Source organism: Corvus brachyrhynchos, unplaced genomic scaffold, assembly GCF_000691975.1.
Source record: "Corvus brachyrhynchos isolate BGI_N302 unplaced genomic scaffold, ASM69197v1 scaffold221, whole genome shotgun sequence".
NCBI classification, from domain to species: Eukaryota; Metazoa; Chordata; class Aves; order Passeriformes; family Corvidae; genus Corvus; species Corvus brachyrhynchos.
In genome coordinates this window covers 4,063,949-4,086,987 of record NW_008236622.1, presented here as the reverse complement: position 1 = coordinate 4,086,987, position 23,039 = coordinate 4,063,949, and the positions used below count along the sequence as shown (strand labels likewise).

Sequence of the window (23,039 nt, the reverse complement as noted above, 5' to 3'; positions counted from 1 at the left end):
TCTTTCCCTCTTTACTTCATGCTGTACTTACTGATCTAATTCTGAACGTCCCAGTATCTGGTTGCCAAGTGTCTAATGACATCCCTCACAGGACTGAAGCTTGTTGGCAGAGGACAGGTACTATCCTTCCCAAAGCAGTTGTAGAGGGATTCTCATGAAATTTTAAACTTCATGAAGACAACTGCTGAATCTTACCTACTTATTTTTACCTGACAAGAGTGTAGTAGGGGCAAAACTTCAAAGTACTGTTTCTGTCAACTCTTCAACAAAAGTAGACTTTAAAGTGCTGCATATGCTTAGTCATTCTGACTTCAATGCTCTCCTTTTTTTTCCCCTGCTCCATTGGTGAACCAGTGGGACATGGACTAATTACACTTTTCAGGGACAGTGGACAACGATTATGGATTGTTGGATATGTTCCACTGTTTCTAGGGGCTTCCACATAACTTGAATGTTTACTCTTGGCTCCAGATTGTCAGGCTCTTCTCTAAGCAGAGCATTTTGTTTGATAGAGCTGTGGTTATCAAAAGGAGGAGTATAGCAAAGCTTTGGGCGAATAAACAGAGCTTTTAGCAGAGGCTTATTCGTGCTGTTGTTGCAGAAAGAACAATATTAATGTTAAATGGCTGAACCAGAGTATTCCCAAGGAGATGGTGCAATGTAGAAGGATTTCAGAAAGCCATAGAATTTTTAGGGCTGATACCTTAATAGTAGTGTTGTGTAATTGTGTGGTGAGTTGGGATGATGCTTCATGTATTATCTGTAAAAGCAAAGGAATGAGTAATTCTGTTAAAATGGGACTGAAGATGTGTCATGAAACTTGAGCAGTAGCATTTTCTGAATGAGCTCTGCAAGTGTGATTTATATATGGAGCAGTTAAAGAGGTGGTTTGAAATACATGCTCTTTGGGATATCAAATTTGAATTTCTCAAAGCATATGCTTTCAAAATAACCAAAAATTGAGAACAATTACTTCCTTGGATTTTTTTCAAATGGTTTGTTTGTATTAAATAAGAAGAAAACTGTGTTTAGTAGAGCAACTGCTTGCTTAAGGGTTGGGTTTGTGCAGGTTTCCTTTAATGCCTTTTTGCAGTTCCTCCCTGTTCCCCCTCCCTGCAAGTAATGCCCTGCAAGAGTCAGCACATGCTGTGAATAACTGTGGGAGTAACTGTGCTGTTCAGGTGTCCTGCCTGGGCAGCCGTTGGGCCAGACAGAACATAGCACTGAAGCTCATGAGGAAGTGTTGCCAACTAAAGATGCCAGTCTGGTTTTTCTATACTTGTGCTTTTTTTTTTTCATTGTAATTAATCTTTCAGTATCTGTCCAATTCCTAGTGAATTAGTGGGGAGTAATCAGAGTACCAAACTGAGTAATCATTCCCCACCATAAACAGCAAGTTCCATGGCATAAATTTCCTTGATATTTATCACAAGAGTAACTTTTGAATAGTTTTGAAAGAAAAAAATGTTCAATCCATAAAAATACAGCAAAAATAAAGATTTCTCACATCAAACTTATTTCTTTGCGCATGATTCAGGACTGCTGGTGACTTACTTTAAAATGACTATGGAAAGATTACTTCAAAAGACCACAATTACACATGTGAATTCTGCCTCTGACAACCGTATTTTTTAAATTTTATTTTTTTATTTCATCCTGTGGTATTGCACAGCTCTCTGCCATTTGTGTTTTTTTTAGATGGCTGAAAATTGTGTTTTGTGGCTCACTTGAAGCATAATCAATGCAGTGTTGTGGATCCCTGTCAAGTCAGATGATAGTAGCAGAAGTATAGCTAGACAGAGCACACAGGTCACCAGCAAACAAGAGAAGACAATGGGCCTTTTATTGGGTTCTGAATGCCTGCTTGGAATGGCTGCTGATGTTCAAAGCATTGCGTGCTACTTCAGACAGAAATATGTGCCTTTTCATGGTTTCTTGTGTGATTCTAAAGCTTTTTAAAATACGGCTTTCTAAAGAACTTAAGTCAAAATTGTGTAGGTTGGAAAAAACCTTCAAGATTATCAAGCCCAGCTGTAGTAGGAAGACAAAACAGCCTTTTTTTGGCTTAATCATGGTCTGAAATGCCCTTATGAGGATGTGATTTACCCTTTGTATTCCAGTCATGTTGTACACCCACTTAGTCTTACGGTCCCTTTCCATCATTCCCACTATCCAAATCCAAACTACTCTTACCTATTGTGGGTGTCTGGTTTTGGTTTAAGACTTGTCCATATTTATGAACTTTTAAGAAATTGTACACTCTCTGATAGCTCTTTAGGTAAAGAAACTTAACGTGAAATTTATTATTACCACCTGGTGTGGTAAATGTTTTACACTGTGTTTGTACATCTCCTGCAGTCAGACTCTGGTACAGTGAGAACTTCTTGCTGAAGTGTGTATGACTAAGTAGGTTCTTTGGTAGGTTCTTTGGCTTGGTGGTTGTGTGTTGCCCATTAGTAAAACTGTTCTCTCTGTTACCAGCAACAGAAAAACACAGAGTGCCTGGCAGTTTGTTTAAATTAATTACAGTAGTGACTTAAGACATATTTCACTTGTTACTTCTTTTTGTGGTTAGGTATTTAGCAGGAATTAGTTGCTCCAGGAAGCACTTTTGGAAGCCTGCTTTCTGAATGTTTGTAAAAATTGCCATGTAATGGCAAGGGCTGATGCCTTTAAGAAGCTTGCATCATTTTAAAATAACAGGTGTTTGTTCAGCACAGTCCTCCTCCGTTCCTGTTTGCATATTCATAGAACTGTATCTACTATAGCTCTGTAGCTGGTAATGATCTAAAGTCACACAGCACCTTGTTTTCTGAGTCCTTACAGAAATCATTGGTCATGATGGCCTGAGACTTTGACATGGAGCTGTGATGGGGTTTTTTGGTTTGGATTGTTTGTTGGTGGGGTTTTTTGTTTGTTTGTTTTGGAGGTTTCTTGTTTGTTTTCTTTTCCCCTCACTCCAAATGCTTAGGCACTTCAGGGTGAAGATGAAGCAGAAAACTGGGAGGGAGAAATGTGAAAAACTGGGCTGTGGTTTGTTGCGCTGAGTTGATCTCCTCCAGGTTTCAATGGTACCAGTGACATGGCAATTGTGATGAGTTTCTGTGATCTCACTTGTTTTGGGTTGCAGGAGAAGGAGGAGTACTTGGATGGCCTGACATGGGTGGGGAAGGGGACTTCCTCTTTCATTTGTCCGCACATCTCAGGCTGGATGCAAACTGATTATCATGGTACAGCCCCAAGTGTTAACAGTGCTGGGTGCAGAATCAAGTAGGGGCTGTTGTAACATTTGTCTTTCTGCTTGTCTGAAATTAAGCACAATTTTTCTTTTCTTCCGTGTTTTCTGATGTTCTTTCCAATACTGAGTTGGGGTTGGGAGGGGACTGTGTAGAGTTGAACACCACCAACTCCTGCTGCTAGAGATTCTGTAAATAGCCACAAGCAGGACTTCTCTTCCTCTTAGCAATCATATGACTGCTGCTTGTATAGTTATACTCACAAATCTAAGTATGGAAATACTACTCCTGGCCCACCTCAGGCTATGCACTGCAAGTTTAAAGCTACACACGTAAATATTCTGACTTTATATATTTTGTCAGCAAAAAGTAGTGAAAGATTGGTACTATTAAAACAGTGATTCATGCTATTAACTTTTACTTTAGAACAGACTTGTGACTTTTTTGACTACATTTATCTTCTAAGTTTGTATGAAGTATTAAACAATTATATTAAGTTTCATTATATCTATTATTATACTGCAAGTGACTTTAATTTTGGAACTCACATCAGTGCATTGAACTTGACCCTTTTGTGGAGTACAGTTGCAGAATGAATGTAGAAGAGCTGAGTTTGAGGTAGGAACTACTTATCTTAGTTCTAAATTAGCTATTTAAATACTAATTTAAAAATATATCTTGATCATTAGATCTCTTTCCTGTTGTTGTCTCAATCCAGTAGATGATAATAATGTTGGTAATAAGGACTGTTAGGTGTTGAATATGCAATCAGGCTATTTAGAACTGAAACATCAAGTATGAAATACGTAGCTATGATGTCTGCCTAATCTCTCTAATCCTGAGCAATCTCTGAAATGACCCGTAAGATTTATCATGTTTGTCAGCTAGCTCTCCCTGGCCAGGTGAAGAGGAAAACCTGTTTGGGGAAGATGCTGAAGTGGAAGTATCACAGCTTCTACCTTGATTTGCCAGCTTTCGGAGCAATCTGTTTTGCAGCTCTTGGTTGTCAGAGCCTGTGCTTCTCCTGAAGGTCACTGGGGACAATGTTGAAAACCTGACACTTTTAGGGATAGAGGGCATGTTTGTAGTGGGCATGTAAGAAGGATGGTCAGGCCTATTTCAGAAAGGGTGTGGGAAGAAAAAGTATGCATCTTAAAAACAAAGCTTTTTTGACTGCTTCTCTGGAAGAAACCTGTTCTAAGAGGGCACTCAGATTTTTGAGGGCAGCTAATATTTGGTGTTATTGTTTGGGTGCATATTCAGGTTACTTGCAGAATCGTCTGAAGGGCTTAAAATATTTCAAGTTAAAACTCCTACGTCTTGTTTAGTTTTGAGATTGCCTTTCCTCTTGTTTTGCTCAGGAATTGAAGCTTGAACATACTGAGAATTTTGCAAGTGGTTAGCTTTTGCTCACTCACAACTCCAGTTAGAAAATTATATTGGAGCAAGAGTACTTTTACCCCTTCTCTCATACCATCACTCAAATGTATATGGTATTGTAGAAACTACATCATGATAACAAAGGCTGTTGGAAAAACAGCTCCTGTTCTCAAACAGTAATGAAAAGTATAAATAAACCTTGGATCCTTTAAAATCTACCATCTGGGGCTTAGAACATATGGAATCTGTTGAAACAGTTTAAGCCCAGAAGTACAGTAAGGGAATGTATAGAATTAGGTGAAGGAGAAGAGTCTTAAAGATTACAAGTAGAAATCAGGTGCTTTGCATTTCATGAGTACATTCTACAAATGTTTTGTAAAAACATTTGTGTTGGATGGTGAAATTGGATGCTGGGATTTGCTTGCCCTGCTGTGACAGATGGTCTCTCAACTCTAGGTATTTAGACCAGTACGTGGTGCACCAGTCAGTTGTTACAGCAGCTCAGTCTGGAATATAAATTATGTAGCCACACACTTTAATGGTCCAGTGTATTAATAATGACAAACTTAAATAGTTTAACTTTGAATTAAGTTATTTTGTCTGTTCAATCTGTATTGTTGTGGTTTTTTTATTAAGGTGTGCAAACAGATTTGGCTAGGCCTATTTGATGATAGATCATCAGCAATTCCAGACTTCAGGGATCCACAGAAAGTAAAGGAATTTCTACAGGAAAAATATGAAAAGAAAAGATGGTAAGATACCTTTACAATTTTAAAGATTGCCTCTATGATGAGAAATGAAGATGGACTGTTTGCTGTCATTTGGAATGTGCTTTCCTTCTTGTGTACTCTTCAGACTAGATTGCATAGTTCTGTAGAGTGAAATGATTTCTGAACTTTATTCAGAGCTCCTATAGGAAGCAGAGAAGACAAACTAAAGAAGTTTCTCAATGTTCATGTTGATGGAACAGAAATGGCTTAAGAGCATGTCAACAACAATGTAAAGTAACAGTTTTGCAGACTATTATTTCCCATCCTGTTTATGTTGTATATTGAATAAGTGCTAAAAATATTGATGACTTTAAATTCTAGTCCATTTTAAAAAAAATCTCTGCTATATTTAAAGAATGGGTATTTTGCAAACTACTAACAGAATCTATTGCAGGATCAGGGGTTCAGTAGCAAAGCTGACATCTGCCAGTTCTCACACTTCAGACTTAGGAGCACTGAGTGGAACTTCACATATGAAACTTGTAAAAACCATTGCTCTTCTTGAATGTAGGTATGTTCCTCCAGAGCAAGCAAAGGTGGTGGCATCAGTCCATGCATCCATATCGGGGTCTTCTGCCAGTAGTACAAGCAGCACACCTGAGGTGAAGCCACTCAAATCTCTCTTGGGAGAAGCTACACCCGCACTGCACTTAAACAAGGGGACACCTAGCCAAGTGAGTAATGACAGCTGAGGAGCACAGAACTGCTCTGCAGTCCTTGGCACTCTCTTCAGTGGCACAAAAATTCTTGCAATAACAACTGCTCTGATCTGTAGGAACTAATACGATCTCTGTATTTCATATATTTTATTGAAGTATATACACATTTGCAGATCAGGTACTAAATGAAGTTTGTTTCTATTGACCAAATTGAATTTTTGGTGGTTATTTTTAAAGCAGAGTTTTCCAGTGTGATAGGATTAATTGATTATCTTTTGCATGAGTATCTCTAAAGTTTGGACCTAATGTGTTATATTTTCATCTTTGTTCTATTTGAAAACAAGAAAATGACTTATGCTGTTAACCATGAGATTAGTAGTGAATATGTGGATGAAAGCATGCCGTGTTTATTATTGCTTCCTTTGCATTCTGAAACTGTCTTAAGTGGCTTTCAGGGGGTGTCTGTATGCTGTAATGTAAAGTCAAACAACACTGTGTACTTAGATTTTTGGAGGGAAGACAGTTTTTTTGAAAACTGCCGTCAGGATACATGCACCTCTTGAATGGACCTCTTGGAACTCAAACAGTAGAAAATTGCAACTTCAAGCCTTGCTATGAAATTCTTCAATTTTTCTCTACTTATACTGAATTATAAAGATTTTTCCAGAATGTAGTGAATAACTGTTTTCCGTCTTGTAAAACTAAGTTTTATTGCTTGTATTTGTACAGTATTCGCAGTTTCAATTACAAAATCTGAAGTTGCTAATAATATATCACTACTCTTTTCTTCTGGGTGTTACTAGACCATGTAAATCTGCTGCAGAGTTCCTTTAAAAGCCAGACTAGTAGCATAGATAGTCTTCCTCATACTATAGGAGGAGGGTGTGTGCTACATATAGCATCTTAAACTTCAGGAATAAATGTCTTGTTAAAGAAATAAGCTTTGTCTAGCCCTCTAATATTTTGTAAATGTCAGTTCGGTAAAATATCACCTTTTCGTACTAGCTAATTGAAATGTTGTTTGTAGTCTCCTGTTGTAGTTCGATCTCAAGGACAGCAGCAACAAGAAAAGAAACAATTTGACCTCCTCAGTGACCTTGGCTCAGATATCTTTGCTGCTGCTCCTCCTCAGTCAACTGCTACAGCGAATTTTGCTAATTTTGCACACTTCAACAGTCATACAGGTAGGTATTGGACCAGTGTATCTCTTTTAAATGAATAAAATGTAGCCTTAATTTTCATGACTTTTGACTAAACTTCATGAGGTGTATGTAATCTCTGTGCCTTAGGAATGTTGTATTGCTCGAGATTTCTTTCAGGTCTTTATAGTTGAAGACAAAGACTGACAATTCTGCTTTTGAAAGTGGGAATTGCTACAGCTATTTCCTACAATATGTATGATTACACTGTTTCTGCCTACTGCTAAACTTAAAATTCTTCAGGGGAGAGAGTGAGAGGATGAGTAACAAAATGTTGGGAGAAGCTGATATTAGACGTTTAATTTTCTTTCTGAAAATTATTAGGAAAAGCATTCATGAAAAGCAAGCAGATACAGAGACTTTAAAGGAGTTCAAATGCATTGATAATAACTGCCAGTTTGTCAAAAGAAAAACCAAGGCTTACCCAGTTTAAAGAGTGACCTCTTCTTCTGTGTGTGTGTCTATTTGAAAGCTGAGTACTGCCCATGTGGGTGGTATTCTGTAGATTCAGGAAGAATAAACAAGCCTTGAGCAAATGTATTGACTGAGGAAGGGGGATAGGCCTTGAATTCTTAGAGGATGACTTCAGTAAAATATATTGAACCCTCAGGGTTTGGTTTTTTTCCAGCCGAAGACCAAGAGTAATAGAAGTCTATCCTAAAGAAAAAGTCGATTCTGTGGTCACTGAAGTTTGTTGTTGCTAACTTGCATTGTAGTTGTGGGAAAGTACCTTTGCCTGTCTGGTCTGAATGGGCTTTTTATGTAGTTGTTCTGAGGGAAACTGTAATGCTGCTATGCTGCCCAGAATAAGAGAGATTTATTGCAAATCAGTCCTGAAACTGTTAGCAGCCAAGATAGTGTCGTGGACAGGACTTTAGATTCACACCTGAGGACCTGGGCAAAATACCAAGGATTTCTCCAAATTAATTTTTGGAGGTGTGTTTAACTGGGAGAACTTGTGCTGACTGGCCAGTGCTGTATTGTGTTACTGAAAAGGCTGCAGATGGTTAATTTTTCTAATAATTTCTTTCCAAAGTTGTTGCTGAATAATTCTTTATTTATATACACTTTATTATTCCTTGTGCTTTTTTAGGGAGATGAAAATTCCATTAAAGCAGTATTTTAATACTGTGTTTGAAGTCTAGGTAAAATTCCATTGCATCTCTGTTGGGTAATTTTTAAAAGGATAAAAAGCTATTGGAACACTCCAGAATAAATACGATCTGAGGAAAGAGTCTGTTAATTTCTGGTCACAAACTAACCATTGTGGTCATTCCCATGACTTCTTTCCGTAAGGTTTAGAGCCCTAAGCAGTTTCAGGGCTCGTAAATCAGTTTCTAAAAGACAAACCTGATTGTGAACGTGTGATAGCTGAACTTGTATTGCAGACTTGTTACCTGAGGGTGTTTTCTGACTTGTTATAGTAAAATGCTTGTAAGGCTTGTCTTGTGTGCAGTAAGTACAGGGTAGTGTTAGTGAAATGAATAAAATGTTACAGACTTCCTTTAGAACACAAGGAGGGTTGATCAGTCTGTCAGCTTTGGCAAAAATGAGTTTGAAATGCTCATTAAGGAGCTGTATAAACATGTAATTTTTGTTAGCAATTACACACTGCAGCGGAGGATGGGAGAATTTGCACTTAGTTTGGCACTACTTTCTCAAAGTTTATGGTCTGGTGTTCTTGATCTAGGGCTTGGTTTTTGCTATGTGTATAGGGGATGGACTTCTTCCCCTTCATGTACACAATACTAACTAAAGAAATCACTGAAGAGACCAGCAAACTTAAGATCCTTCAGTATAAGTATATGAGTGCATCAGCTGATAGGAAAATATTAACAAACTTCTGCTGTAATCTATGAAGTGTAGGTGTAAATCTTGAAAATTATTCAGAAACTGCAATTTATGATGTTTCTGCTTTCCAAGTTCTTTACTGTGTTAAGCTGGTTCAGGGTATTGTTGCTTATGGAAGGGGAAACAAACTAACCTTATGTTTACTGTCTGTATTTAATTTACGAAGTTCTGTAATTTGTGCAGAACTGAGATTTTGAAGATGGTACATGACTGATGTGTCTTTAGTTTATAGATTGGTAATAGCAACAAGGATCAAAATTTTTGGCATGTAGATTTCTTACAAACTAATGGAATAGAAGACCTGCACAAAAGATTTTAGAAAGGTGTAGTGACACAGCACAACTCTATCACAGATAAAGTGGGAGAAGAGGCTTTATCTAGAAAAAGCAAAATAGTTTGAAATACTTATTTTACTTTTTACTTTTTTTACTTTAGATATATGTGGATTTTATTTTAGTTTTTTCTGTTTTGCAGTGTTTCATGCCTTTATTGCACACCAGGTAGTGCAAACCTCACAGAACAAACTGTGCAAAGACTGTAGGGGCAGCTGGCATTGCCGTGACTGGTGATGTCATCCCTGGCTTTAGCCCCATCCCTGACACTGCCCCCTTGGTTTGCAGTGTCAAGAGCAGCTGTAAGTCCATGGCAATCTGCAATCCCTGGCAGTCCCTGAGCTTGCTTAGGGTTGTTTTTTGGGTTTTTGTGTGGAGAACTGAATTTTGGAATTGTCAATCTACATGTTGTCCAGGTGCAGCAGAATACAAATATTACCTGGTCTTAACCTTTATGCCACATTTATGAACGTTGAAACTTTAGTACATAAAATAAAGCAAGCTTAGTATCAGAATACTCTACTGAAGAGTCTTTACAGCAATACTGTTTGAAATGGGCTCACTTGAAAGTCATACTGTGTGTGTGAGCTGATGCAGTAAAATTGAGTGTTTTGTAATGTAACACACTCCGGTTTTTAATTTGGACCCAAAAGGTATTTCATTTAAGATTCTTGACATAGTTTTCTGTTTGTGTGAGTGGTTAAAATGAATAATCTTGCCCTTACTCTAGGAGTGACATTTATGTACTTAATCCTATTTGGTCAACTAAACATCAGTCTCTTGTCTATCCAATTGATGCATTAGGATGAAAGTATCACTTTCATTTTAAAACGAATTCTTAATCTATTCCTATTAAAAAGTTACTGGTTTAAAAACCAAAACAACTCGAACTTCAGAATTTGGAATTAGAGTCCATAAAATGCTATTTGAACCAATACAGAGGATATAATAGAAGTAATTTTTTGTCTGTTTGAAGTGTGCCAAGGGAAAAAGTTGGCACAGAGGTGGAAATAACTTTACCAAGATCTTGCTTTCACGTTAATATTTTTTTTCTCCTTGTTGACTCTCATGCTGTGGTGGGTGGACCTTGCCTGATTCTAGGTGCCCACGGGGGCTGTGTGTTCACTCTCCCTTCAGCAGGGTGGGGGGAGAAAACACAAAAAGGTGATGAGTCAAGAGAAAGTTACTGTCCTGGGCAAACCAGACTTAACTTAGTTTATTGACACTTAATAATAGAGTAGAATAGTAAAAAATAAAACCAAACCTACCTTCATCCCTTCTTGTGAAATGTAATTTCACTCCTGAATATTTTAGCTCCTCTTCATGAGGGGGCTGGGGAATGGGGATTGCAGTTAGTTCACAAGATTTCATCTCTGTCACTACTTCTTATGCTGTTCCCCTGCTCCATTGTAGGGTCCCTCCCCTGCAGTGGGATATGGTCCTTCTCAAACTTCTTGGAACATGAACCCTCTCTGTGGGTGTCAGTTCTTCGAGAACTGCTCCAGCAGGGGTCTTTTCCATGGGGTGCTGTCCTTCAGGCAGGGTCACAGCTCCTGCCAGAAAACCTGCTCCAGTGTGGGCTCCTCTTCATTAGCCAGAGCTCCTGCCAGGACCCTGCTCCAACCGGGGCTTTCCATGAGCTCCAGCCTCCTCATGCCCTCCCTACCTGCTCTGCCGTGGCTCCTCCACAGACTGCAGTGTGAATGTGTTATCCTGTGGTCCTTCATGGGCTGCAGTGGGGCAGCCTTCCTCACCATGGTCTTCTCCATAAGCCTGGAGCATGTCCTTTCCTCCCTCTTAGCTGACCTTGGTGTCTGCAGTATTTTCTCTTGCATTTTCCTCTCTCCTCTCTCTGCCACAGCTGCTGCACACTGGTTTTTAACCTTTTTTAAACACAGTGCCTCAGAGGTGCCACCAGCACTGCTGGTGGGCTCAGCTTTGTGCAGTGGCGGGGGCAGTTTTGGAGCTGCGGCAGCTGTGCAGAAATGGGGGCAGCTTCTGTTCTCTCCTCACGGACCACCCTGACTGCTCCCTGCTACCAAAACCATGCCCTGTAAACCTAATGCTCATGCACACAGTTTATTAAATGTGGTATCGAGTCCAGCCGGACCTCACCCTCTCTCCCAGTCTACCCTGGGAAGGAAAATGCATGCACTTCCATTTATATTAGCAGCATTGTGGAATACAGTAGTTTGTATTAAAATGTCCTTTTAGGTTATAAATCTGTAGTACAGATGCTTTTGAATAGAAATTAAGTGAAATAATACAACTTTTAACTAGCACTATCAGACTATTAAGTTACAGTACTTAAGCAATCAGCATAATTTATTCTCTTTGTATATACTTAATCTGCAAAATCTCTCCAGAATAAACAAATTCTAACCTAAAAATATAATGTATTGCCATCTGTTATTCCAGAAGGTTGTTTCATGAGCTTTCTTTAGATAGTAATTCAAGTTATCTATATAAAAAGGTTTGGTTTGCATTTGATTAAAAACATTTTTTCCTTTCTTGCTTATAATAGAGTTTAAGGGCTTCTGTGGAGTTTATCAGCTAGGCATGCAATTCCTGTTGAATCTATAGATGCTTGAATGTCCAGCTGTTCAAAATTAGATTAGTGTTAACTTCTATTTTCTCCTATAGTATGGCACAAAAGGAAGGCGAAAACTGAAATTCTGTTTGAAATTTCCTTGGATTTTATTTTGTGGATACACTCTATGAATGCTATCTTCTTGACATTGGTATTGATTTTCCATATTTCTGTACTCTGATTTAGTTTTTTTAAAGACTGAATTTTCCAGTTAAATGAATTTATAAACCTAGCCAAAACTATTCAAGTGGTGCCAACCAAAGTTCACCTGAGGAAGAAGCACTTTGTGTATGAGGAATCTGAATTGCCAATATGTTACAAGAATACCTTCTAATTTTTATTCCCAAAGAAATGTTCGGTTAGCCCACAAGTTCTGGATTTGGAAACTATCTGGTATTCTGTTCTTTATGGCTGTTTTTTCCTGAGCAGCCAGCAGTGCAAACACTTAGGGTTAAGCTGAAGTGGACTCCATCAGGTCATGCAGTTGTGAGTAGCAGCTTGTGTAAGAAGGTCAGAAGTAGCATTAACAGGTACAGCTCTGTGAAGGTGGTTTGTAAAAGCTTGTTCAAAGACAACTTCCAATCATACAATAACATACAATTTTCTTCATGTAAAAAGAAGTACGTGGTAGGACATAACTCTTGGAGGCTGTCATGACCATGAATTCAGTTAATACATCTGTTTTTGTGTTTATTTCCCATATCCATTAACATGTTTTGTTCCTTTGCGATTTACAGCGCAGAACTCTGCCAATGCAGGTTTTGCAAACTTTGATGCATTTGGACAGTCTAGTGGCTCGAGTAATTTTGGAGGTTTCCCCACAGCAAGTCAGTCTCCTTTTCAGCCCCAAAATACAGGTAGAACTCCTAGCACTTTTGATTAATACTTAATTGAAATAATCCTTACCTTTATGTTGGAAGGTATTGAAGTTGAGTTTTTCTTGCGTCTGCCTGCTTTAATGAGATCAAGCCATCTGAAGCTCTGGGGAAACTCAAAATGTTTGTGTTTGGTGTTGATTTTTTTTTTCCCCTAATGCTGCTCAGAAGTCTGATTTATGGCACTGTGTTTGTTAGCTCTACACCTGAAATAATTATGAAAAGAATGAACTCTACTGCTTTTAATAAGTATTGAATTGATTCTGTCTTCTAAGAGAAGCACTTTGGTAGATCCAAAAGGATGTCACAGTACCAAAAAAGTGTGTGCCTATGCATATGTATAGCATATGCACACACTTCAGTATGTTTGACTTCATGTGTAGAGCCTATTGCTAAGATTTATTTTGCTTTCCTTTAATTTGATCATGCTTTAGAACTTCTGCTTGAGTTTACACTTGCTGTTTGTCTAGATCTTTGGCTGACTGACTTTCTTTTCCTTTTTTTTTTCTTTTGAGTGTGTGTTGTTTTAAACTTTTTTTTCAAATTTTCTTTTTCCCTTCTTATGTTAACTTTAACCCACACACAATTTCTGGCTGTCCAGCGTTCAGAACGCTTTCATCTAGCTGCAGTTTTGGTGAATTTACTTCAGCTTTTCCTCTCCAGGCTGTACACAGTAAGTTCCACGCAGTGGAAAACTCAGCTTGCTTCATTTTATGCCATTGTAGTATAGCACTTCCATTCCTACTGTTGCATATGTTTCAACTTGTTGATTATGCTTTTAGAAAGTTGTGTTTCTGTTTTAGAAAGTACTGTAGTGTGAGTGGAATCATCAACCAACTGTTATAAAATATGATACACTTAATGAAGCAACTCATTTAAATTTAAGTACATGACCTGCCTAGATTAAATTGTCTGGACAATGAAGAGATGGAAGCTCATGGTATCATGCTTGATCTGAAGTTCAGTTGTGTGGACCCATATCAGATTTCTAAAATTGATTTATGTATCTCTTGTGTCAGTGGAGACTTGTTATAAAAGAGCTGTGTTGTGTCTTCCCCCTCACCTCTTTGCTGATTGGATGCAGTCTAAAACTCTCTCTAAACCTGGGCATGAAATCATACAACTTTTGGACTTCCAGGCACTGTTTCTTACTTAGGATGATGGCTGACATCTGAAATGACTAAACATTGAACCACTAAGTAAATGGAAATAGTTGCTATTTAATAGCCACATATGGCAGGGAAATGAAGCTTCTGTGTTTTGAATATTAAAGATTAAGACAAATACATCTTTTTCTAGTAAGATTTTAGTATTGAAATTACTTAGAAATAGCATATAGTTTTCAAGATCAAATTATGACTGTGATTTAAAGTGTTGAAGTTTGGGGTGTTTATCCCTGATGTGCAGTCCAAAAAATATATTGTAATTTTTTTCTGATGACCCACTGAACTTTGAAGGAAATGGGAAGGAGTCTTAAATGTGTAGGATGGGGCAGGCAAACACATTGCCTCACGTAACCGCAAAGGGAGGGTTATTGTGTCTTCAGTTACAGTTGGAGAGACTTTCTAACTTTGGAGCATTGATCATGTTTAACTTAATTTGTTACAGGTGGAAGTGCTGGATCAGTGAATGCTAATTTTGCCCACTTTGATAACTTCCCCAAATCCTCCAGTGCTGATTTTGGAGCCTTCAATGCTTCTCAGAGCAACGCCACAGCAACTGCAGCCAGTAAAGCTGCAGTGAATAAACTGAATCTTCAGTCAGCTGACAAATATGCTGCTCTTGCTAATTTAGATAATATCTTCAGTGCAGGGCAAGGTATTAAACTTTATTATTTGCCATGATTATTCTCTATGTGTATAGTTACCACAAGGATGGCTGTGCTTGTCAAAGTACTGTAACTGTATTTCAAAATTTCCCTTCTCTAAGTGATCAGTAGAGTTTTGTGTCAATGTACCCTTAATAATGTGCAAGATGTAAGTTTTAAGACGTCATTCCAAAAGGGTGTCATTACAAGACTGCTTTTTGGGAACCTATTTCCCATCAAGATGAAGAACTCTGAATTAAAATATCTAAATAATCATTACTGCAGTAATGAAAATGTATAAAAATACAAATATATATTTTATATTTGTACTAAAACCTATAGTGGATGCTCTGGAATGGAGAGCTGCAGTTGTTGCAAAGAGCTGCCAGAGCAACTTTCTTACCTCTCTGCCACAAAAAGATTTGGCTTTAGTTTTTCATAAAATAGTAGCAGTGATACTTGGATTTAGTTGATAGTAAATTAAGGAGAAAAAGCTAGTTATTCTATTACTCAAATGTATTTCTTCTCAAATGGTGTGTAAAAACTTATTTTCGTTTGTACTGTAGGGCTTTGTTCTGAAATGGATTATTTGATGTTAGGTGTTCTGTTAATTTTCTAGTTGAAGTTGAACGGATTATTTTTCTAGGAAAACAAAAGCTCTCTGGGGCTGCAGAGTACCTGCAGAAGCAGGACATTTTGCTAATAGCTAATGGCTTGTTAAACACTTTTTCTTCTATGCCCTAGTGCATATTTAATTTTTAAGTCTACAACCATCTGTGAACTTTCATTTAGTTCTCTATGTTGGCAGGGCAGAAACTGAAACAATCTTCAGTACTTTGAATCTGCTTTCTTTCTTTCTAGGTGGGAGTGAGCAGGGAAGTGGCTTCAGCACAGCAGTGTCATCAGCAGGCCCTGTGTTGTCAGCCCCCAATCAGTCAAGTGCATCTTCAGACAAGTATGCGGCTCTGGCAGAGCTGGACAGCGTGTTCAGCTCCACGGCCACCTCCAGTAACGCGTACACTGCCACCAGTAACGTCAGCAGGTATGCTGCCAGGGGCTGCTGAGTCCCCACACTGACTGCAGCAACAGCACAGAAGTAGCTTGAAGTCATTTCTCAGATCTGTTATCTAAATGAGAAAGTGTTGAATGAGTTTAGAGGTACTACTGAAACTGCATCTCTTGTTTTAAATAATGGCAGTACTGAGGGATAGCATATTCTCGGAGTACTGTCAGCAGAATGTTCTCTGCACCTTTCTAGTTGTGATATGCTAAACCTGTTAGATGGTAGCACTTTGCTATGCAGAGTACTTGCATACATACTCAAAATCATAGGATCATGCATGAAAAAATTTCAGATACTTTTAGTGCAAATGGTGCCACCCGTTTATTTTCTAGATCACTGAAGTAACAAATACCAAATGCCTGTTAGTGGCTTGGTATTGCAAGTTCCCCTAAGGCTTATGCTTTGCAACCTTTATACTGTTGGCATTAGCTCAGTATTCCTTCTCCTGCTGTTGGTGGAGATGCTCAGCACTAGTGAGAGTGTCTGACCCTGGCATCAGGGAGGTACATTGCATTCTGCAAACTGCACATAAGTGTTCATCCCCTTTCTTTTACATGCCAGCAGTAACTGTAAATTGTATTTAATTATTAAACAAGCAATTCTGACTTCACTGAATGAATTGTATAAATTATTTCCAGCAATGCTTTTGGAACAGTACCTGTGGCTGCTACTGCACAGACACAGCCTGCATCTTCAAGCGTGCCTGCTCCATTTGGAGGTATGTGTTACTAACACCCCTTGGGGACTGTAAGCAAGCAATCTACTGATTTTTAGTTGATAATGCTGTACTTTGATACCACTAATACTGAAGTTAAGAAAGGTACTATCAACAAAAAAATACTGCTATCCAAATAACTGTTTTTAATGTATTTTCTTACAAATTCCTGATCTTTCATGTAATTTTAGGTATTTATGTATCTTTGTATAAAAGCTGTGTAGACTTCATGTGAGTCAGATTGGCTGTTAGAGAAACACTTATGTAAAAAAATGTCTTTAATCTTTCAGCAACACCTTCCACAAATCCATTTGTAGCTGCCCCTGTTGCCCCAGTGGCACCTTCAACAAATCCATTCCAGACCAATAGCCGAGGAGCAACAGGTTAGGAAAAAACCCATTGAGTGTTTGAGAAATTTGCTGTAAAGAATTGCATTGATTCTTTTTTCCTGTATCTGTATAATTTGTTTCTTAAAGATTTTCTGTATTATCTGTCCCTTGTCTATTTGACATGTTGCATGGTTGCTCAGTGTTGAGGTGCAATTCTAGGATTTCAAATGCTGGCCATGAAAAATGTCGAAATGATCTGTTAGTGCTCTACCTATTTGTAGTCTGTGTATCACCAGCTGAGTTTCTTCCAAGACTATAACCTTGGCTTTAGAGCATGCTTTATAGCAGGTAGCCCTAAAATCAGGGATCTTGAAAGCCCTTCTTTTTAATTTCTTTCTTTATTTCAAAGTGCTGAAAGCTCTCAAAACCAAAGAGCTGGAGCCAGAACCAGTAAAGACAAGGCTCTTGGGATGTTAGCTCCTCACCAGTACACTTACTCAGTACATTGGTGTCTCTTTTTTAAAGCATATGTTTAATCTTTACACTCATTTTTTATATTAATTTTCTGTGGGAGGATTCTGTAGAATCATAATTCCATGGGCAAAACTTAATCACTTTTCAAAAAGGCAAACTTGCACTTTAAAACTATGAACTTGGATTTAGATGGCTGCTAGGTTATGCTGATTTTCCTCTCCAGAGCTAAATTTTGACACTTCTATCTGTTAGCTGGACTTCAACAGATGAAAATCTGCTGATATGTGCGTTTTGACATTGAGCTGTGGTTTGCTCAATGATCTAGGTAGGCTGAGTTAAAAACTGAATTGATAAATTTGTGTCTTCTGCTGAAATTCATTCTGTTTGCAGTCCCTTTTGAGATACTATGCAGCTAAACTTGTTCAGATATTTAATGCCCGAATTATTTTAATCTCATTCCTGAGTGGGCTATTTGGATCATCATTAAGAATTTGTAGCATCTTTAGATAAATTTCTTTGTATATGGCAACTCTATCCTTCCACCTTCTGTACAGCTGTCCCTGGCTTGCTGAGGTTCCAAGCCTTTGGCAGCCATCCTGATTCCATACTAGGTGACAGAGATAATGTCTATAAGTAAAATAAGGTTCAGCCCCTTTCATTGTGAGGTGTAAACTTATGGCTTGTCCTTTTATGTTTTCCTCCTGCATGAACTTTGCTATTTAGTACATGGGAGATCTGTTTTGTAGCGCTTATTTCTGATGGTTTTCTTATACTAAGCTGTTGCTGGTCGTGCTATTGATGAACTGTTTGGTACATATATGTGTATCTATTTCTCTCTGTCTTTCTCTCTCTTTATATATATATATATATATAACTAAGAAATGTCTGTTCAAGAGTGTATAAATGATTTGACATTATCTGGTCTCTTTGTGGCTTCCATAAGGCCTCTCGGGAGCAATGCACTCTCACATATTTCCTCAGGCTCATTTTGGTAGGTGGCCACATTTGGTATCAAGTTTCTTGTGGCTAATTGTTCTTGCTTGTAAAAGCTTATTGACAGCTATCTGGTTCTCTGCACGAAGAATTGTGGAAGACTTGACTTCTTAAAAATGGAGTGGGTGTGGGTATTTGGCAACTGGGCTGAGGGAGAGAAGAGCATACATAGACTTCCTGTCGAGCAACCGAAACAAAACCATTATTGATATCCTCCATTGTCACCATATAGTGCTAATGAGTGACTGTTGAAGTTTCTGCCAACAATAGTTTGATGCCTTTTGGGATATCCAAAGTCCCCTGGTGATTTTGTTGTGTTTCTGTTTGCTGTTTTAGCCAAGTTTGCTGTCGAGTAGCTTTTCTGCTCACTGTAGCTTGAGAACAGTGTTAGTAATTAGTTTTGTGTGCACCTTGTCAACAGTTTGTCTGTATAATGTCTTGCCCTTGAATACTTTTGGGGTAAATTTTTCAACTGATAATTAAGCTATATTCAATAAATTAATTTTATTAGCTTTTTTAAACAGTTGAGCTTGCATAAAATGTAGCTTGTAATATTTCAAAAGAGAAGTCCTGTTTAACTAGCATAGAATACCTGCTGTCTGTATTTGTACCAAAAATCCTCCTATGTACTTCTCTTTTTGAGAATAACTCCCAAAAGACTGAATAATGGTTTTGTTACTGTACTTTTGCACCTAGTGTGCTTCTATTTATTTGCTGAAGGCATGGGGAAATACCTATGAGCTGTGTGTTCTTTACTTGAAATGTTCAGCAGAGAATCAGATGAAAAGTTTTGGGTTCTTTTTGTTTTAAGTTCTACCTCAACAGTAAGAGGGTTTGCTGCAGGAACTTTGTGTGCCAATAATGTGCATGGTGAGAATTTCCTTAAAGACATTGAAGATGGGATGAAAAAAAGGGGATGCATGTATCCCTTTGAATTTTTTTTTTTATGACCTCCTGTAGTGCAGCTTGAAGTAGGAAAATCCTTTCATGCTTTTCTCAGAAGGAGAAAAACAGAGGGGGGCTTGGGCTGTCTGAACCTGCTTGCTTCTTATGTGTACAGACTTCTACCAGAAAAACTGTGGGGAAAATATATGATAACATTGAGAACAAAAAATAATTTCCTCTTCCGAAAGAATATCTGATTGTGCTGGATCTACTAAATTTTAAATAACTCCATTCATTTTTAAAGTGGAAAAGTAAATTACGCACCCAGTTGGTGGTGATCTGAGTGAACAAATCAGTTCAGTGGCTGTAGAAGTTGAACGAAACTTTTGTCCCATCACAGAGGGCAGTAGAAGACTTTTAACATGGCCTTATAGTAATTTGTTCTGTGGAAAAAGTGATTTCTTACAAATAATTGAATGTTATTTTTTGTCTATCAGCAGCAACATTTGGTACTGCATCCATGAGCATGCCGGCAGGATTTGGAACTCCTGCCTCCTACAGTCTTCCTACTAGTTATAGTGGCAACTTCCAGCAGCCCACGTTCCCAGCCCAGGCAGCTTTCCCTCAACAGACTGCTTTTGCTCAGCAGCCAAATGGTAGGTCTGCATGTTTTAGATAATCTTGTCTAAATCAGAAACATGGAGAAAATGGTCTGTCTATAAGTTGGCAATAATGGGTGGATATTTATTTCTACATGACCTTGATAGTAATGTTGATGAAGGGTTCCCACACTGTTTTGGCTCTGTAGTTAAGCCTCTTGACTTGGCTGTGTGCCATTGTGTAGTGACAAAACTGAAATTTGACCAAAATGTCATACTAAAATGGTAGGTGTTCCCAGGCTTAAAGGGGTTTTAGGCAAGAAGGGCTGTTTTGGAATGTGTGCAACTCATTATTACACTTTCTCGAACTTTATAGAATGCAGGGAAGAGAAAATTGAAAGTATTTTCTCCCTGAATTTATATGATATCATAACATTGAAGAAAGTGCATATGTAGAAATTGGAGATTGATGAGTTACGAACAGTTGAAAAGCTCAACCACGGTGTTTTACGCTTACATTCTTGATAATGTTTAAGTAGGATCAGTCCTGCTGATTCTGCAGTTCAAAATTCCACTTAATTTTGGCTGGGAGCTGCAGCAAAGAATTATTTGAACATTGTTTACTGGTATTAATATTTTTTACTTTTCTTTCCAAGGAGCAGGTTTTGCTGCATTTGGGCAAGCAAAGCCTGTAGTAACTCCTTTTGGACAAGTTGCAGCTGTTGGAGTATCTAGTAACCCTTTTATGGTGAGTTGTTGTATGTCAATGACTTCTGTATGTCCAAAGAATAGTCTGTAACACTTAATTTAGAGATGCACAAAGATTTGGGGGTTTTCTTGCTTTTAATAAGGGAAGGCAGCATGTAACTCTCCTAACTGCAGCTCACTATTGTGATGATATGCCATTTGTAAGGATGTTCAGATCAAAGCAGAGGGACTTTTATACATGTTCTCACAGTAGTGTAATTCTAGAGAAGCACCAAAAAACAGACTGTAATATAAAACAGAAGTATTCCCCAGCAGGTTGTTTTCTTTTTTATATATTCTGCATTTATGATTTACAATATGGGAAAAAAAATCTTAAATACTTGCCTTATTTTTCTTCGTTGCTTTTCCCCCAGGCTGGTGCACCAACAGGACAATTTCCAACAGGAAGCTCATCAACCAATCCTTTCTTATAGCCTTATAGACACTTTGCCCAAAAGAACTCTTATGTGGTCACATAACATCTCTGCGCCTCTTGCACTGTTGTCTTGTTTCACTGATATTAGCTTTAAACACAAAAGAAATCTTTAAGAAGTAAAAATAAAAGCCTGCATTGTGTACCTTTAAAAAGTTTTAAAAAGAAAAAAAAAACACCCAACACAAAAAACAAGAAAACCAACCCCCCACCAGGTAATAATGTGCAAAACAGAGGGCTGTGGTAACATCCTTGAACCTGTGAAGTGGCAGGTAAAAAGTAGCGGTATCATGTATATTAAAATTGGCTAATAAGTTATTGCAGATACCACACTCATTATGCTGCAGTACTGTACATATTTTTCTTAGAAAATAGCTATTTGTGCATATCAGTATTTGTAACTTTAACACATTGTTATGTGAAAAATGTTACTGGGGAATAGATCAGCCACTTTAAGGTGCTGTTGTATCTCTTGGAATGAATGAGCTGCATCATTTTAACCATTGGTATTGGAAGTCACGAAGTTAAATTGAAGGTTTGTTCATTTCTCAAAATGTTTTCCTTTCCTAAGAGCTCTTCTATTTATACATGCCTAAATCTCTAATGTTAGAGGGATACCTGTCTGCATAATAAAGCTGATCATGTTTTGCTACAGTTTGCAGGTGAAAAAATAAATATTAGAAAAAACCACTGTGTAGCATTATTTCTGTGCAGTAACATTTATTGGATGAAAACGTACACACTGTGTCTTGTACACAGATGAGGTGTCCAAAGCAATGCGTTTGAAGGTGAGTTAAGCTTAAAATTTTCACATGCCTCACTTGGATATGTTTCTTTGTGTCATTGTGATGAAGCTTGCTGTTCTAGCTCAAGTGAAGGGACCTGTCACACAGAGTGTTAGGCAGGGTTTGGATTATTTGGATAGAGTATCTGTCATGAAGGGCACTGGAAGAACTGTGGAGGATAGTTATTGGAGAGAAGGTTTGCAGCAAAAGACACCTTATTATGGGTAACTAATGACAGGCTGAATGACTAATGAACAAGCCTTAGTTATGGTCTGAACAGAATGTGTAAGAGCAGGCCAAGGTATCACAGATGTAATAGCACTCTCTTTATTAAAAACTGATACATATCAGTAAGAGCTCTTGTGGAATATTAGATTTGTCTTTTTTTTTTTTTTTAATTTACAGAAATATTTCCTGCCATACTAGAGTGAAATTTGTAGAGGGAAAAATGTCTGGCTTGTCTTCTCTGTAACAGTACTAAGGTTCAAGAAAAATATAACTGGATCAAAGTAATTGGTTATGGTGTTTTAAATAGAGATAATTTGGGTAAAGTTCAAGTGTAATACTGGAATTAAGCAAATAATGTAAGTATATTGTGAATACATAAACTGCAAGCTTAAAGGTTTGTGACCAGCTGGAGAATAAAATTCTAACAGTTTTCAGGACAACAGGAATAAATAAGGTGAGATTGTTTTTTTTTTGTTTTTTTTTGTTTTTTTTTGTTTTTTTTTTTTTTTTTTGAAAAAGGATGTGCAAGTCCATTTGAGTTAAACACAAAAATTCTTCAAGGTAAGACATTTCACTTGTAATTGACTGCCTGAATGTTAGATAGGTTTTTCTAGGGCATCTAAAAGGCTTGACCTCTGCTTGTAAAAACATTTATGCTAATACTTTTGACTTCTGTTGACTGCCTACAGGGGTTGTAATTTCTTTTTGTTTGTTTGTTTTTGTTTTTTTAACTTTGGAGATCCCAAGCAGGATACAGGCAGCTCATAAAACAAGCTGCCTGTAGCAGCTTTCCATACTTAAATGTCTGTTTTTGTCCTGTTGGCATATTTAAAATAGACTTGAAGTCTCTCTTTTGTGTCTGATGGAGACTGCTGGACAGAGTGTGGTGTACAGTTTAGTTCCTAACATTCTCTGGGGAATTCACTAAACAAATCCCCAGCAACTGGAGGTTTGCAGGGTATTAGTGGCGCAATTACTCTCACCACTGTATTTTAGCACAGTGTAAATATTGGTAATTTTTCCCTGTTTACCAACCTTGGCTGTTCCAGATAGTAACAGGTAAATGCAGTAGAGAGTGGGCCGCTGCAA

The 23,039-nt window shown here is 37.9% G+C and overlaps 1 protein-coding gene across 9 annotated transcripts in view; it reads left to right on the top strand.

Moving 5' to 3' along the window:
- Positions 1 to 21,640, top strand: part of AGFG1 (ArfGAP with FG repeats 1) — a 27,045-nt gene extending 5,405 nt beyond the window's left edge. For 2 of the 9 annotated variants that reach the window (XM_017726508.1, XM_017726507.1), the window contains exons 2-14: positions 5,253 to 5,368; positions 5,898 to 6,060; positions 7,073 to 7,229; positions 12,755 to 12,874; positions 13,494 to 13,565; positions 14,501 to 14,710; positions 15,561 to 15,741; positions 16,401 to 16,480; positions 16,768 to 16,860; positions 18,224 to 18,271; positions 19,656 to 19,814; positions 20,414 to 20,505; positions 20,879 to 21,640. In XM_017726508.1, the coding sequence (XP_017581997.1) occupies positions 5,253 to 5,368; positions 5,898 to 6,060; positions 7,073 to 7,229; positions 12,755 to 12,874; positions 13,494 to 13,565; positions 14,501 to 14,710; positions 15,561 to 15,741; positions 16,401 to 16,480; positions 16,768 to 16,860; positions 18,224 to 18,271; positions 19,656 to 19,814; positions 20,414 to 20,505; positions 20,879 to 20,938 (1,551 nt within the window). In that variant the 3' untranslated portion in view covers positions 20,939 to 21,640. The remainder of the gene's footprint in view (positions 1 to 5,252; positions 5,369 to 5,897; positions 6,061 to 7,072; positions 7,230 to 12,754; positions 12,875 to 13,493; positions 13,566 to 14,500; positions 14,711 to 15,560; positions 15,742 to 16,400; positions 16,481 to 16,767; positions 16,861 to 18,223; positions 18,272 to 19,655; positions 19,815 to 20,413; positions 20,506 to 20,878) is intronic. The other 7 variants (XM_008644162.2, XM_017726510.1, XM_017726512.1 and 4 more) reach the window with 6 other exon arrangements.
- Positions 21,641 to 23,039: the final 1,399 nt, after the last annotated feature.